The following is a 16,594-nucleotide window of genomic DNA, read 5'->3' as shown; positions in this document are numbered from 1 at the left end:
TTATTTATTTTTTTCAGATTTAAAATGATACATATTTGCTGGCAGTTTCCGTTCTCATATTTTCTTTTTATTTATTTTGGCTTAATAAGAACTGTGAAAATATTTAAACAGTAGGAAGGATTGGCCTTCTGGTCTTGTGAGATTTACATGGTTGATTGTCAGTAAGAATTCAGCATTGCCTTTTATGATCAGCCTGACTGATGTTCAAAGAATTAAATTACTTAAGCCACCTTCCCGATTGTCCGTTGAAGTACAACACAGGCGTATAACTGTCGTAATCCAAATTGAAGAGCTTGACTGACCCAACACTTTGTTCCTTTCTAGACATTTCAGGCTGGAATCTCTCATTTTGCACCTCTGGCCTGTTCTTATTTACACAGATTATCCTTGTGATTGTCCATCTTATTATGCATATGATTTTACCAGAGACAGCTCAAGCTTGCTCTGTGCAACTGCCTTGTTCTTTGTCCAGTCTTTGTCATCCACAATGATCAGCAGTTATTTTATATGCATCTCCAAATCACTGGTGATCTGACTATTGTTTAACTACAGAAACCATCTCACTAAGCAATTTTAAACGAGACGCAATTTTGGTGTTCTTGGGTACAAATCTTGGCAGGTCCCACCATTCAGACGTGCTGTATTTGGTATATTCCACAACTGCATGTTGGCAAAATGACCCATTTCTGGCTTCCCAAACCATCAGAGATGTCAACCAACAGGGAAAAAAGAAGCCAAATTCCATCAACATCTTTTAGTATCATGACATTAAGCTGATCTCTTTCACTTGCAGAAAAGAAATCTATGCCTTTACTCTTTTTCTCTTTTCACTGACTTCTCAAAAAGGAAGTCAACGTTTACTCAGAAGAATGGAGAAGTATGCACCTTTCTGTTTAATCCAGGAAAGCAAACCAGCAGATATTTCCTCTTGGCTCAGTCTGGTCCCAGTTTCTCCTTTGTTGGCCACACCCAGGTCAAACCTAGCTAATTTCTGCCCTTGTGCAGGTGCTATAAAGGACTGGTTTGTTTCCTAGTCCTACTGGCTTTGCAGAGATGGCAGGTAAGATCAGTGCTTTTTCATTTTGTATCTGTATTTGACTGATTTGATATTTCTGGCATAAGTATTGGTGCATTCCATGGGTGAGCCCAAGGAGATGAGGAAACAGAGTAAAGCATTAGGAGCTAGTGGTCCTTCATTAGTGGTCCTTCATACTCACCTCTCCCCCTCTATGTGAAATACATTTATTTTGAGAAGCAAGAAAAGACAGCTTTTCTGCCTCATGTAGCAATATCCTGCAATATAAGATTGCAAGGAATAAACAGCCTTCAATGTCTGTGAAAATGATTTAAGAATTTCCACAGACTGTAAGATCCTCTGGGATCGCTATCAGTGGGTGGTGAGCAATTATACTGTGCATCACTCATTTTTTAATATATATATGCATATATATTTATATTTGTTATAATTATTATTAACACTACTATTTTAATTTAATTTTACTCAAATTATTAAATTGTTCTCATCTCAACCTACAAGTCTCCTCACCTTTACCCCTTCAATTCTCTCCCCTATTCCCTGGGTGTGGGGGGAAGGGGAGGGGGTGCAAGTGGCTGTGTCATGTTTGGCTGCCAGCCCCGTTAAACTATTACAAATATATCTAATTGTAAGATTTTATCTAAAGAGCTTCTTTCGGGGATGGGATTCTGTCATTGTATATGACATTGATGAGAACAGATGATACACATTTCTAGCATTTATGTGAAAAAGGAGTAGAGACAAATTTCAGAGAACATCAAGAAGACTAATAGAGGTAGTTGAAGGCTGAAGGACCAGTGCTAAATGTAGCAGCTTGTTTTGCTCAGTAACACGACAGAGGGGGCAGAGAGGGATCTGTGGGGTCACTAGCCACCTGAGAAGGACCTTCTGAAAGGCAGGACACCAGGACACTGCCCTCTTCCAATGTACCTTCCCAATAGTCTCCATCACTGGAGCCTGGACTGTACTTGGTTGCCTTCTCCTTGGCAGTTACTCATCCCAGTTTACTGACTGTGCCACACCACAGGGGTGTCCCTGTGTCCTGCCAACACCTACAGTTACAGCCTTCGCCAGCCAGAGTCCCTCTTATGGACCTGATCAGAGAGGTGCTATCTTTCGTTCCTGGATCCTGAGAGAAATATTCAAACCAAACCTGTCAATCTCTTCTGATGCTTCAGTGAAGCCCTGCCCATTCAGAAGATTTATGTTGTGTTTCTCTCTAGGCACCAAACCAACAATTACTCTCTTAGGATTCATCATCACTCTCTGCTTTGTCGGGGCAAAGGATTCCTCATTCAACAGTAAGTTTCTGTTTCTTCTTTGACTGCTACTTGTGCTTGAACCTGTGTGAGTCAAAACTGAGTTTGAGTTCCTAGTCAGATATAGCTTAAATATAAATTTGAAATATCCTGTAGATTGACCCACTAACAGTGAAGTCAATACCTAAGAAAATTGTCTAAGGAAATGGCCTATTTAACCAACAGGCCTTCCAAGCACATGATCATCATTTTATGACAGGGAAACTGGGTCAGAGATCGTGTATTTGGCTTCCTCTGTTCATTTTCCTTCTCACAGGAAGAATAGCTTTAAAAAGAAGGGTGAAAAATAACTCCTTGAAAACCTCCCAAAGCCAAGAGAGACAATTTTGTGAAATGGATAATAAGCTTTATAGTCACTTCTTGTCCTGTGACTTCCAGGACCTCAGCAATGGGGTGAAGCAGATGAGCAAGAGCAGCACAGACAAAGGTGTTCAGGTAGCACTAAGCACACAGTGGGAACTGCGTGTAAAGCGAATCAGTGCACCTCGGCACCCAGAGATGGGGTGGGATGTGTAGTCCTGAAGTACCTCAATTTCTTCTTTTTCTTCTTTTTTTTGGTAGAGGACTTAGAGGTGCTATCAGACTCATTTCTTCTGAGCAGCATCAGTGAAGCCAAGCGGCTGGTAGACACAGCATATTTACGTGCCCGAAAAAGGTGAGTCCTTCTTGCATGAGGGCCTCAATATTATAAGGAAATAAGATAAAATACATGTGTGTTTCTTCTGTTTTCCAATGCATATTTATTATGGAAATGCCTTTGTTCAAGGGCTCTCCCTGTCACAGTTGGGAAGATCCTTTTGCCCACTCTGGCTGGATTCTAGTGTCCCATCTCAGTCCCAGGGCCACCCTTCATCACCTGCAGCTATTGCCTCCTCACCTACACTGCCATGGGCACCTTTCAGTAGTCCATAGTGGTATGAGACACTGGACACATGTGGAGTCCTCTCTTGGCTGCTGAAGTTCTGCCCCTCTCCAGAAGGACCACAGTTGTGCAGATGAGCACCCTGTCACAAATAAGTCTCAGTGGAAGTCAAACCCTGGGTATCCTTCTGTGTATTGTCCCAAAAAGATGGATCCAGGCAGCAGGATGCTTTGGGGAGTAGTCTCTCTCCACCCACCCTATGGAAGGTTTGTCATTGTGCAAGAAAGAGCCTTGGGACCTGAAAGAGATGCAACAGGACCAAGGTTGTCTCTCTGTTCACAGAATATATCTTGTGACATTCTAAATGTAAAATTTTATCTAGTCACTGAATAACTCAGTTTTCCACTGATCCAGCTTTTCACAATAACAAAATCTATTGTGACAAGGATGTAATGCAAACTTGAAGTAGGGGATCACAATGATTTGTGTGCCAAAATCTGTCTGAGATGATGTTCAAAGCTGATGAGCAGCCAGCTTGTCCTAGGTGAGCAGAGCCTGCCTGGGACCCAGTGGTGCTGTCACGTCTAAGTACATGACAGAGGAGGTCTGATTTCAGAGAAGGCACTTCATGGGACTCTTTTATGTTCAGCTTAAAGACAAAACTAGAAGAAAAGGTTGCCAACCCAATGGATTTCCTGAAGCACTTAAAGGACCCAGTGGGAAGAACCAGATCTGCAGTCCGCGCTGCCGATTACTTGGAAACTACTTTGAAACTCCTCAAAATCAAGCTGCGTTTCTCTGGGAAATGGAGATTCAATGTTACTGGTAATGTGGTTTAGACAAAAATGGCTTACAAACAGCCAAGTGCAGAAACTCTACCACAGCAGGAGTGTCAGAGAGCAGCTCTGCCACGATCCAAATAACTGGTGGTGGTAAAACCCTTTCCCACAACAGCCCCAGGTGAATAGACTTCCAGCATGCTCAGAGGCACACCAGACCACCAGGTGTTCTAATAGTCATCTTTGGCAGTGCCTGTCTCGTATCTTTGATGTTAAAAGCAGCCTAACAAGAAGTGTGATAAACCTGGGGCAAAACATGCTGAATGCCAGGAGACTCTGACCTCTGAGAAAAGAAGTCCATCTTCCACTTTTGGTCCTCACATCCACCTGCCCAGGTTGTACCACTCTTCATGCCCATAATTGTGTTCCCAGTCTAGGGTAAAACGTTGCTGGTGATGATGCTCCCCATGTTCCCCTGGAAAGTTGTTCCATGCCAACCCAGTTTCCCTAACCCAGAGGTGAGAGCTGAGCCACAGAAGAGTTTAGATACCAAATTATCAATTCAAATCCAGTTGTTATACATCCACCGCTCTGACTCAGCTGACTCAAACATTGACCTAGAATACCAAGAAGCTAAAATAAAAATGAGTAAGGAAAGATGTTATTTTGCATGGTTTCTCTTGCAGACCTACTAAACAAAAAACAGAAGCAGGTGATTTCCAAGGAAACTGGCTGTGACTATCAGATTCATTCCATTAAATGCCCAAAGCACGACATTTACCGGACCATTACTGGAGAATGCAACAACAGGTAGGATTTGTGCGTGGGCAGGGAAAGTCTCCAGTCTATACATTGACCCAGGATAGATGGCTTAAGGTCGTTTGTGTAAGTACCTTTCAACAGAGCAAGAAGAGTGAAATGCTCATTTAAGTGGTACCTATAACAGATGTTTCATTTTTACCTATGCCTGGCAGGAAAAAGATGTAGTTTCTTGAAAATTTCAGATTTGAGCTCATTGTCCTTCATTTGCAGCTTTGGATGAAGGAAATGACTTCTTGGGGTGGGGGGATGTGAAAAGTTGAGGACAGCAGATTTTGGGGCTATGACAACCAGCCTCCCACTGAGCTTGAGGCTCCAGGAAATCACCCCTCCTCTCTTTTGTGGTATGGATAATACTAATTTCCCTGGGCTTAGGCAGACACTGTGCTTTGAATGTGATGTGGATATTGACAACCAAATTTCAAACTTTAGTTGTCTTGGGCTGACTACACAAGCAAGATTTTAAAAAACCATAGGTTTCATGGGCACGGTGAATACATATAGGAAACATTTTTGATATCCCACTAAGCACAGAGGACTAGATTTGGTGCCTGGTTCATGTGAAAATATACAGCTCTCAACCTGTCTGTGTGGCTACCCAAATACACACTGTGTTGTGATGCATAAGGGAGAGAAGTAAATAAGAGTTTAATTCCTGGCTCTTCTAATAGTGTGTATCCTTAATGTGAAAATAATGAGTTCTTCAGCTTTTTGTGCATAGCTTCCTCCTGGTTTACACCTGGGATCACACATTTATTTATTTCTTTGTTAGCTTAATTTTTTTTTTTCTGACCAGAAGATGGCAAAATTTCTTGGAAGCCAAGGCTGGAGTACTTGGAAGCCAAGGCTGGTTGTCCTGTTCTGCCATAGATTTGCTGCCTGGTGTGCTAACTCCAGCCCCTAAGTCTGAACAGGTCTTGAATCCAACGTGCATCTGGCATGAAACAGATGTGCCAGATGTGAAGACATAACACAACTCTGCATCACACGTGCAAGGAGCTCACACTCACGGTGTTAGTGTTACAGTCAGTCTGTACCTTTGCCCACAGACCCCAGAGCCCTCAGGTCCCCAAGGACAGCAGTGCCCATGCTGATTTTTATGCTCAGGGTAGGGTTGTCTTGGACTTCCTAATCCAGTGGGCTGCAAGGGAGACCCCAAGGCACTTAGAAGCAAGGGAACTCTGTGATATGTTAACATTTTTCCAAGGGTCTTGCTTAGCTCAAGATGCACACCAGGAGACAGCACTTGAATATTTTGAATAAATCTACCTGTAAGGACAGTAATGGCAATCAAAACAAGAGCTGTGGTGGTACTGGACTCCTAATATCTGATGGAATTGCTTCAGCTATGGTTTGGCAATTGTTCTAGGGCATGCTCTTATTTCACAGCACACTGCTGTAAATTCTGGGTATACCACCCCTTGGTATAGGCAGGTCAACCCACCACAACCAGACCCAATACACAGGTATTATCCATGTTTTTAAGAGCTTAAGCACAGAAAGTTGTTGTGCACCAGCTGATATTCACTAACAGATTCCCCCCAAATAACCTGTGTTTCTGTGTCCCTAGGGCCACAGATCATATTGGCTTAATCAGCATTGTTGTTCTTCTGAACAAGTGTTGCTGAGTTTACTGATTCAAATTCTTCTGAGCAGTATGAGACAATAAAACAATTGGCCACAGCTGTAGACTGCAGTTTGAGAGGTTTTGTGTTGGACGTGAGGAAAAACTTCCTGAAGCTGCAGCCTTGGCATAGGTCCCCACAGAGATGGAGAATCTTCATCCTTGGAGGCTTCCAGCCCTCAGCTGGACAAAGGCATGGCCACCCTGGTCATTGGTGATGACTCTAACTGTGAGTCCATGATTTTGTGTAGGGCAGTAGTGGAGACAGAGGTGCTACAGAGATTTAAATGCCAAATAAAATGAATATAATGGCATGAGGAATATTTTCTTAGTGTAAAAAATGTTCATTTTTCTCTGCAGTTATTTACTTCTCAGTGGTTTTTGGCTATTGCCTCTGTTACCAGAGTAACCAGACATGGATTAAAGGGCTGCAAAATGTTAGTCTCTACAAGGCTGTTCATTTTTCAAGTAATACCGGTGTTTGCTTTTCTCCTTGTGATGCTCCAGAAAGCATTCTCATCTAGGGTCCTCGAATCGTGCATTTGCTCGCTGGCTTCCAGCAGCATATGAAGATGGAGTGTCAGTTCCCAGAGGAGCAAGTGAAGGAAAGCTGTACAATGGATTTCCACTCCCCCTGGTGAGAACTTATTCTTGTCCAGACAACAGTAATGGACACTGCCCTCTCTGCATCCATCAGAAAGGAAACAGTGGCAACATCTGGAGTGCAAACTGCTCAGTCCTTTCCTCTGATCTCAGGTGCTAATTTGAGGCTTGTTTTCTACAACTGAGCTATGGCCTTGGGTGATATCCAAAGATATCAGTTGGAGACAGACATGAGCATAAATGTTGTGAATACTTCACTAAGCAAAGTGTGGACAACATAACATTTTCAGAAGTGTGCATCCCAGGGTTTTGTGAAGAGCACAGCACAGTGTGCTGAGATACATCAGGATTTTAATACAAACCATAAAGCTTGGGTGTTCCTCAGTCATCTTCTTGTCTTGCTGGATGTGTGCACATACATCAGTTTCAGCTGAAAAAGGCTTGGTGAAGTGACTGTGGAGTCAAGATGGTGTTACTTATCACATCTGCTTTGATAGAGCTGGGGCACGGGTCTGTTTAATGCCCTAATTAACTCTTACGAGTTTATCTAAGACCAACTTATCCATGGCCTCATCGTAGTGGGTGTTATACTGAGAGGTAAATTCACTGTGGCAGAGATAGTCACACACATTTTCATTTTGATTTTCTGCAGGTTCGAAAAGTGTCAAACGAAATTGCTCACACAGCCAACGAGAACGTCACTCAAGATCAAGAGCTCTCTCTTGTCTTCATGCAGTGGGGCCAGTGGGTAAACCACGACATAGACTTGGCCCCTGCCAGTGGTGCAGGAGTGAACCCGGAGCTTCACTGCGAGACCAATTGTGCCTTCAAGCCTCCTTGCTTCCCGATTAAGGTACCTTGACTTTCACTCCATCCCACGCTGTCTTAAGACAGTAAAAATAAACCCACAAGACTTCCTGAGGCATCGCTTATGTTTGTTTGCTTTAGTTTCCCCCTGATGACCCACGGATGCTGAGGTCAAACTCTTGCATGCCGTTCATCCAGTCAGCGTCCGTATGCAATCCCAGGACGTTTACCCGCGAGCAGATCAACGCCGTCAGCTCGTTCATCGATGCCAGCACGGTGTATGGCAGCGAAGACTCTCTGGCAAAGAGTCTTAGAAATCAGACAAACCAGCTGGGTTTGATGGCTGTGAACCAGAATTTTACTGATGCGGGGCTGGAATTATTGCCCTTTGAGAACAAAACAAAAAGTATTTGTGTTCTCACCAACGAGAGCATGAACATCCCCTGTTTCGAAGCAGGTAAGGTGTATCCATGGGGCAGTTTTCAGTGGCCCATAAAGTCAAAAAGGATCATTATGGTCAGGTGTCTGATGTCTCTTTATATTTGTATGAGGCTTTGCAAGACACGATTGTGTAAGGTGAAAGACAGAGGACTCTCCTCTAGATCATAAAAAGAATAATAATGAAACAATAATAATTTAATTAAACATGAAAATTATCTTATTTTAATTTCCCCAAAAGAGTTACAGCAATTCATCATCCCTTTAAAAAGTCTTCAAAGGTATGAGAATAGAATAACCAACAGTGTTTAAAACTTCTCAGTGACTTTTCTTCCCCTCCTGCCTAAAATTCACCATTCAGTTTTCAATTCAATCAATACTAATGATTAAACACAGTTAATCAATTTAGTTAACCCTCCCTAGTACCACATTCTAAATTTTTAAGATTTCAAATATCCCAGCCTCCATCAGAAGACAAGCCTGGAAGTTTTTCGAACTTTTAAACAAATTGATGACTTAAAACACAGAAAATAAGAAGTGATTACAGGCACGTGAAAAAAATATTATAAAAGTGAAGCTTGCAAGTTAATCATAAGAATATAGAGTGTTCCCATTGCACATTATTTTCTCATTCCCCGCACACAAGAAGAGATCCTTGCTGGGTGAGGAGACTCTCAATGCAGTATAGTTTAAATTGCTGAAAGCCTCTTCTCCAATGGTTTTGGTTAAATGGTTTGGACAGAGAATGCTTTGCCTCTGCTGGAAAGAAATACCTGGCGTGAATGACACTGGTAGGAAGCATAACCATAAGCATTACTGCCAGTAACACTGACTATCAGTTGTTACTCGTCTGTCCTAACACAAAAACCTGCTGCTGAAATAAAAAAACAATTTACAAAACTCCTGAAATATTTTCATTTGTAGGTGACAAACGAGTAACTGAAAACCTGGTGCTTTCTGCACTACACACTGTCTTTCTGCGAGAACACAACCGCCTGGTTACAGAGCTGAGGAAATTAAATCCTCACTGGGATGGAGAGAAGCTTTACCAGGAGAGTCGGAAGATTGTAGCTGCCATAAACCAGGTACTAATCACTGCTCGCTGTTTATCATCTGCTTGCTTAGGAATGTTTTTTCCTCCAGGAAAAGGAGGAAAGCCCTGCTTTGCAGATTTAGTGGAGTTAATTGTGGGAGCTGAAAATTGTGAATAAGGATGGTCCATCTGAGAAGCATGAATAGTGAGAACTTTTTTATCCATTATTTTACCAATTTATCAGTTATTTATTATATTAAATAATTTTAATATATTATGCCAATCTATGCCATGAGTCCATGTTCATGCTCTGCATTTTACTTTGACGGCATTTCTGCTACAGCTGCTGACAACTTGTTCTGCTTTTGTGCTTTTTTCAGCTAATAACATACAGAGATTACCTCCCACTTCTGCTTGCGGAGGAGACCAGCAAGTGGATCCCTTCATACAGTGGCTATAACGAGAACGTGGATCCTACTGTCTCAAATGTTTTTTCCTTGGCTTTCCGATTTGGTCATACATCAGTGCAGCCTTTTGTATCCCGTTTAGATGACAGTTTTCAGCCTTTGGGTTCATTATCTCCTGTCCCTCTTCATTTGACCTTTTGTGCTACGTGGAGAATTATAAAGGAAGGTAAGAACGTGGGAAAGCAAGAAGTCCTGGTCTGGTCCTGAAGGACACACTCAGGTGGAGGTCAGCTGGTAAGACACATAAACCTAGACTCCAAAAACTGCTTTAGCTCCATTTATTTAACTGACCTCACACAAATTACAGTGCCCTTCAGCTTGGAAGGTGCTCATGACATGTCTACCCCAGGGGCTGCAGACAAATCGGTGGTTTGCTAAATGTGGGGCAGCAGGACAGTCCCACAGAATTGTTGCCAAACACAACCTAACACTGGTTCTGCATTGAGCCCAGGCAAAGGAGCCATGCCAAAAATTATATGCTGTTATATTCTAATCATTGGACATTACCAAGCACCAGCTCCTGCAGAAGCAGCCGCACTGGAGCAAGATTTTACATCAGAACATACAGTTCTGTAGCTTCCTTTGCACATTTTTTTCAGTGTTTTCCTCAGTTCATTGCACGATAATTACATCCATATTCTGAACAGGTCAGTAAATCACCAGACTGTATAACAGACTTAACCTCCTTCTCAGGTTGCTGTACATCCCTCAGCTCAGCGAGACCCAACAGTGTGAGCATTGCACATTCATCAAATAGTGCAACTGCTTGTGCTGTTCCAGGAAGCACGAGACTCCTGACCTCAAATGTCAGCCAACCAAACTTTAGGTCAATCTAAGCTATTAAATCCTTCTGTAACTAACAGGCATTGCCAGAGGGTGATGCATCCGGTTTAACAGCATAATTGCTTCCTGGTGGTGGCCATCTCTCTTCGTGACTCTAAAGGGAGTTGTGGGATCCTGCTCTTATACAGCTGCTGTCTGTAGCAGACAAGGATCTTTCCAAGGAAGACAAATGTGTCTTCCAAAATGAGTTATCTAATTATGGAAAACATACCAAAATATACATGTGCAGCCATTTTCCTGTGTTTGACTAGTACTGTCTTCTTAATGGCTATGACATGGACAAAGTGACATGAATTGATTCCATCATTGCATTTAATGTTTTAATAACTATTTGTCAATTAATAGTTAATTATAAATAAAATCAACTGCAAACCTTGGACAGAGGCCCATGTATCAGTACATGCTGGGGACTGACAGGCTAAGGAGCAGTTCTGCAGAAAAGGACGCTGAGGTCTTGGTGGACAACAAGTGGATTTAGGGCTGCAGAAGGGAAGACTGATGGGTGTGGAAGGGAAGGGAAGCTAATTGCTAAAGGGAGGCCTCATCAACTGATGTATGCAGATATGTACATATGTACTAGCGTGTGTTGAAATGGAAATGTGGAGCTAGGTAAACTCCACACAGCCCAGAGTAGAAAAGACATCTACTGCAGCACTGTTTCAGCTGCACAAAAAGGACCATCAAATCTGCAGCTTGGTACAAAATGTCTTTTCTTGACTTGCAATGGATGCAGGTGGCATTGACCCACTGCTACGGGGCATGGTAGTTGATCATGCAAAACTGATGAAACAGAATCAACTGCTCGTTGAGGAGCTCCAGAACCACCTCTTTGAACAGACAGAGATAATGGGTCTGGATCTAGCAGCCCTGAACATGCAACGGGGAAGAGACCATGGCCTTCCAGGTAAGCAGACACAAGTCCATATGTCCTGTGAACAACACACTTTTTTCTTCTGCTCTTTATAGTAGTTCCATGAATGTACTAAGCTTTTTTCATACCAATGGGAAGAAACTGTACATTGATTTAAGGGCAAAGGGTGGACAGACAGTCAAGCTCAGGGAAGAAAAGGTCCCTGTGTTATAAAGATCTTTTTCTCAGGGGTTTAAGACAAGGACAAAAAGTTTGGAAAGCAAAGATGATGGCTGGGATAATGTAATAAAGAGGAATAGAAACAATGGTGTATTGCAAAAACAGATTATATGGAGTACAGAAGATACAGATGCAAGCAACCAAGTTCAGCTTTCACATGGGCTTGATGGACCATCCGTGCTTTGTTCATTGCCCATCAATGGGTTTTTGTGTCTTCAGACAACCCAGCGCTCTGAGCAGAAGAGGCTTGCACCCACAGGTATAATTGCCCCCAGGTCCTGGAGAAGAATGGCTGCTCTTGGGTTAAGCACAACCAAATGTTGCTCTTTTCTAGCACTTTGAGCTTGGAAATTTTGCTTCCCAAAACTGCAAGGACTGGTGCATTCTCCCTCAGCTCTAGGTAGTTCTAATAGACAGGATATGATGAACCTGTAGCCACATGCAAAAGCAACTCAAATTGTTAGTTGAGCGTGTGCATACAGAAAGGACCTTTGAAAACATGTCATTTGTTGTGACTGTCTAGACAATAATGTCTTCCAGATCCTTTAATGCCATGAGAAGAAGCAGACATTGCTCATGGGCCAAGGGGTCGGTTTAGCTCCTCAGCCTAAGCAGATGGTGGGGAGACATGGGTCTTGATCAGCTGCTGTTCCTGCTTTTGCAGGTTACAATGCCTGGAGGCGTTTCTGTGGGCTCTCCCAGCCTCAAAATGTAGATGAATTATCTGAGGTGCTAGGCAATTCCAAACTGGCCAAGAAGTTCATGGAGTTGTATGGGACACCAGACAATATTGACCTCTGGATTGGGGCAGTCGCAGAGCCCTTTATTCCTCAGGGCAGAATTGGACCCCTCCTGGCCTGCATCATTGGCACCCAGTTCAGGAACCTGCGTGATGGGGACAGGTAGGTGGCTCTGAGATAAAAACCTTCCCCATGGAATTTATTATGGGAAAAAATGCTGGCATTTCATGTGACACGCTAATCCAGCCCATCTCCAACACTTCAGTGAGTGCTCCCAGCAAAGCTTACACCTTGATTTTAGCCCAGTTGCCAAAGGACTCTTTTTTACAGACCATTCCTACAGACCTTTGTGGTTGAGGAGCACCAGCTCCTGCACCAGTGATCTGCAGTAGTATCTGCCTGGGGTGACACTTGCTGTCAGGGTACAAAAGGGGAGGATCAGTCACTGCATCCCAGCAGTCTGGTGATGCCGTGTGGAAGAGGCAGGTTCTTTGCACTGGTAAACGAGTGGCAGACCTGGCCACACTGGAGACACCTCTTTCCAAAGGGGTGTGCTTGCTGCCTGATGAATCAAGGTGTATCTGAGCAGAGACTCATCTTAGTCAGATTCCCATCTTGGCAAGTAACAAGCACCAAAGGCCTTCAAAGAGTAAGCTGCTTCTGAAAATATCATTGCAGATTCTGGTGGGAGAAACCAGGAGTTTTCACTCCACAGCAGTTGCATGCACTGAGAAAAGTCTCACTGTCAACAGTGATCTGTGACAATACTCGTATCAAAAAGATACCCAGGGATGTGTTCAGGGTCAACAGCTATCCTGAGAACTTCGTGGACTGCCATGAGATTGACATGCTCGACCTTTCACCCTGGAAAAACGAGCCCAAGAGTGGCACAAAAGGTACGTAGATAAAAATAATAAATGCCCTACAAGGTCAGATTCTTCAGTGCTTCAAGACATAAAATAATTAAGGTCATCACAGTGACTCTGCCCCCCAAAAAACCTTGACCATCCATTCAGCCCCACTTAGACACCACTGGAGGCAGAGTCTCCTTGCAATCCATCACCTTCATCCCTTACTGGCCTGACTGTTCCTCTTCAAATAGATGGGAAATCCCTGAAAATCCAGACTGTTCTGGCCCTTGTCAATGTGTTCTTCTCTAAATACCTTAATCCAGGATAACTGGAATCTTACTTCACAGGAACTGTTCAGTCGGTTCATGGACACCTGTCCATGAACAAATCAATTAGAATTAGCCAACCTGCTCCAAATTCTCCCCAAACTCTGCTGCTCCAAGCCCCTGCTCTTCCCTTGCCTCCCCTAAAGCTTTAAAGCATTTTAAGGTATATCTGGAGTTGTTTTGACAGTAGTTTAATATATATAGTCAGAAATACATTTTAAGGTATATCTGGAGTTGTTTTGACACTACAGTGGCCTGACATACCAGTAGTTTAATATATATAGTCAGAAATTATGATGTGCCTGAAAGACAGTAAAACAGTGTCTTCATATAGGAGATGTAGACACCAACTGTGTCCTCCCACTGATGTGTCTTCATATAGGAGATGTAGACACCAACTGTGTCCTCCCACTGGGAGGGGCTCCCACTTGTGGCCTGGGCTCTCACAGTTTAAAATGATGTCGGGAGAACAGAGACTTGCAGAAGACAGGTGTGACCTAAGCAGAATGGAATGCACTGGATTTGTTTTCTTCTGGCAACCCATTTATAGATGATCATAAGACCTGGGGATCACCTACTCTGTCCTTAGAATCAGAGAATCATAGAATGGTCAGGGTTGGAAGGGACCTTAAAGATCAGCTAGTTCCAACCCCCTTCTTCAAGGCACAGACCACAAAACATCTCCATGCAGTTCCTGCATTGAGTTTAATTAACTGTATTTTAAAGAGACACTGTTGTTTAAGAAAGACATTTGCATTTAATGTAAACTACAAAATTATGGTGACTTCACACCACTCTTTAGGAACTGAGTCCAGCGGATGCTGAACAATAGAGGCTTCCTGATTTCTTTTATTAACTTAGTCTCACAGTCACTAAAATTTGCTGAGCCGCTTCCTGGGGCTCTTTTATCACCAGGCTGGGAGGAAACTGAACTGTATTTGCATAACCCAGGGAGAGTGAAATCCCAGCGTGTTAAAAAGCAGCTGCTAAAAGTTTAACCTTTTCAGGTGCTGAGAAATTGCCCCAAAAAACACTCATCCAAAGGGCTGTTTGATGTTGGGTCACCAGAGGTACCTTTTGACAAGGCTGGAAGCACTGCATTGTCTCAGAGGTACAAGGGTGACCTGTTATTCACTTACCCATTCACCAGTGACTATTTTAAGCTACCGAGTCAAAGAAAAATGTGGGGAGGAATATTGTGTCCAGGAAAGACTTTTTGCCTCTCAGTGGCTTTTTCTGCTTCACTGACAGTTTCTGATCCTGCTCATCAGACCAGTGTTGGAAACTCCTAATGGTGCTACTGAGGTGCGGGTTGGAAGGTGCTGCCTGTACACCATGCTCAGCTGACTGCTGTCAACAGAACCTCAGCACTTGATTTCCCAGAGAGGAGCTCAAGACCATGTCTACTGTTTTATTTGCTGTACAGTGATTTTTATATCATTTATTTGTAAAAGCTTCCAGTAATGTAAGTCTTCAGATGGAAGGGTAATGACATTTTGTTGTCTGTGGCCCTTTAGAAATGTTCAGAGGTGTGAAGACCTGGTTAGATGCTGGATGCTTTATGACTCTCTGAAGGCAAAATCAAGACAAATTTTTTACTTTCCATCCTGGGTGTCAAACCTAGAGGTGCTTGCATTTCAAATCAAATTCCTTGTCCTTTGTACCTGCTCAGAAATTAGCAAGTTCATGTAATCTTTATCAAAACTTCCCTTATCCCCTTCTTGTTTTGCACAAGAGAATAAACTGTTTCTAATTAGCAGTGAGATTTCAGTCTTTGAAGACAATGGAGAATGGCAGCTGCATGTTGAAGCATAAAGATATCTTTTATTTAAATCCCATAGTGAACATGCGTGAGAGTATGCTGGGCAGTAATAAAATACATTGTATGCACTCATCTATATTTGGCATCAGTTCTGGTATGTTAAGCATGTGTCCAAAACATTCTTTGGCTACGGTTCATAGCTACACGTATCAGCATAACAAAGCAAACCATAAGCTGGCTGGTGTGTAAACCACAAGCATTAGGGCTAGAAAGAAATCTCTGGCTGGGATGATCACTCCCAAGACCCTATTAAGTTAATAAATATCAAACATGTAAAAATCATATTAAGTTTCCATTTTTCCTTGGCACAACTGGGAGGGAAGGAAGGGACTGGGAGCAAGAAGGCAGCAGCCTAAGGTGGAATCATGAGTGAGTAATTATGGAGATGTTTGGTAAAATCCTATGGCTACTGATCCTAAAGCATCAGCATACGAGCTTTGCCATGGGCAAGTCATATCCATCTCAGCCCAGTGCCCCAGACTGCCCACCCATGGCCCAGGGGACCTGCTGCTCCATGAGCTTCCAGTGAGTGAGGAACAGGGAAAGACTATGGTGGCCCTGGGCAGAGGAAGACAAGATGTCATCCCATGATGCATAGAAGACAGGGCAAAACCAGGCAGTATTCAGAAATCAGGAGCTGCAGCTCCCGCAGTGTATTTAGATTGAAAAATATACAGGTTGTGTTAAAAATAATGAGGTTATCAGGGCACAGCAAGGATGTTAAGCAACATCTTTCTGCTGTTTGCCTCTGGTTTCTGAGTCCCCAGGCATGTTCCCTTCGCACTTTCAAGATCTGCCCAACTACTGAAAGCAAAACCTTGCTTTGCTTAAAAGGAAGGCTAAGAAAAACAACGAAGCCACCAGCCCTGCAGAGATATGTAAGGTCTTTAATTCCTCTCTCCCAGAGCTGCCTTGACTTTCCCCTCTCATGGCAGAGGTACCTCCCAAGTCCTCCCCATGGGAAGAGGTAGGAGACAGTGCCTTCTCCTGAGGGTGCTTCCAAGGGAATGTGGCAGCCCTCAAACCTACCAGGACAGCCACTTCCCCAGGCAGGATGGTCACAGGCTCCACCTTGTTGGTTTTGAATAGGAAAAGGTGATTATAAGCACACAGTGATAATCACAGGAAGGGTCCA

At 43.2% G+C, this 16,594-nt stretch overlaps 1 protein-coding gene across 1 annotated transcript; it reads left to right on the top strand.

Annotated features, from left to right (window-relative positions):
* The first annotated feature begins 1,053 nt into the window (after nt 1-1,053).
* LOC104531743 (myeloperoxidase) lies at nt 1,054-13,364 on the top strand. The gene is made up of 13 exons (XM_029087160.1): nt 1,054-1,060; nt 2,260-2,337; nt 2,917-3,010; nt 3,867-4,042; nt 4,683-4,806; nt 6,947-7,076; nt 7,695-7,895; nt 7,991-8,306; nt 9,212-9,372; nt 9,701-9,953; nt 11,364-11,534; nt 12,385-12,622; nt 13,139-13,364. The coding sequence occupies exons 1-13, from the start codon at nt 1,054-1,056 to the stop codon at nt 13,362-13,364; spliced, it is 2,175 nt and encodes a 724-aa protein (XP_028942993.1).
* The last annotated feature ends 3,230 nt before the right edge of the window (nt 13,365-16,594 follow it).

The sequence above is a fragment of the Antrostomus carolinensis genome, unplaced genomic scaffold (genome assembly GCF_000700745.2).
Source record: "Antrostomus carolinensis isolate BGI_N321 unplaced genomic scaffold, ASM70074v2 scaffold1061, whole genome shotgun sequence".
NCBI lineage: Eukaryota > Metazoa > Chordata > Aves > Caprimulgiformes > Caprimulgidae > Antrostomus > Antrostomus carolinensis.
The sequence above is the reverse complement of the archived record's forward strand: the minus strand, read 5'-3'. Positions and strand labels throughout refer to the sequence as shown.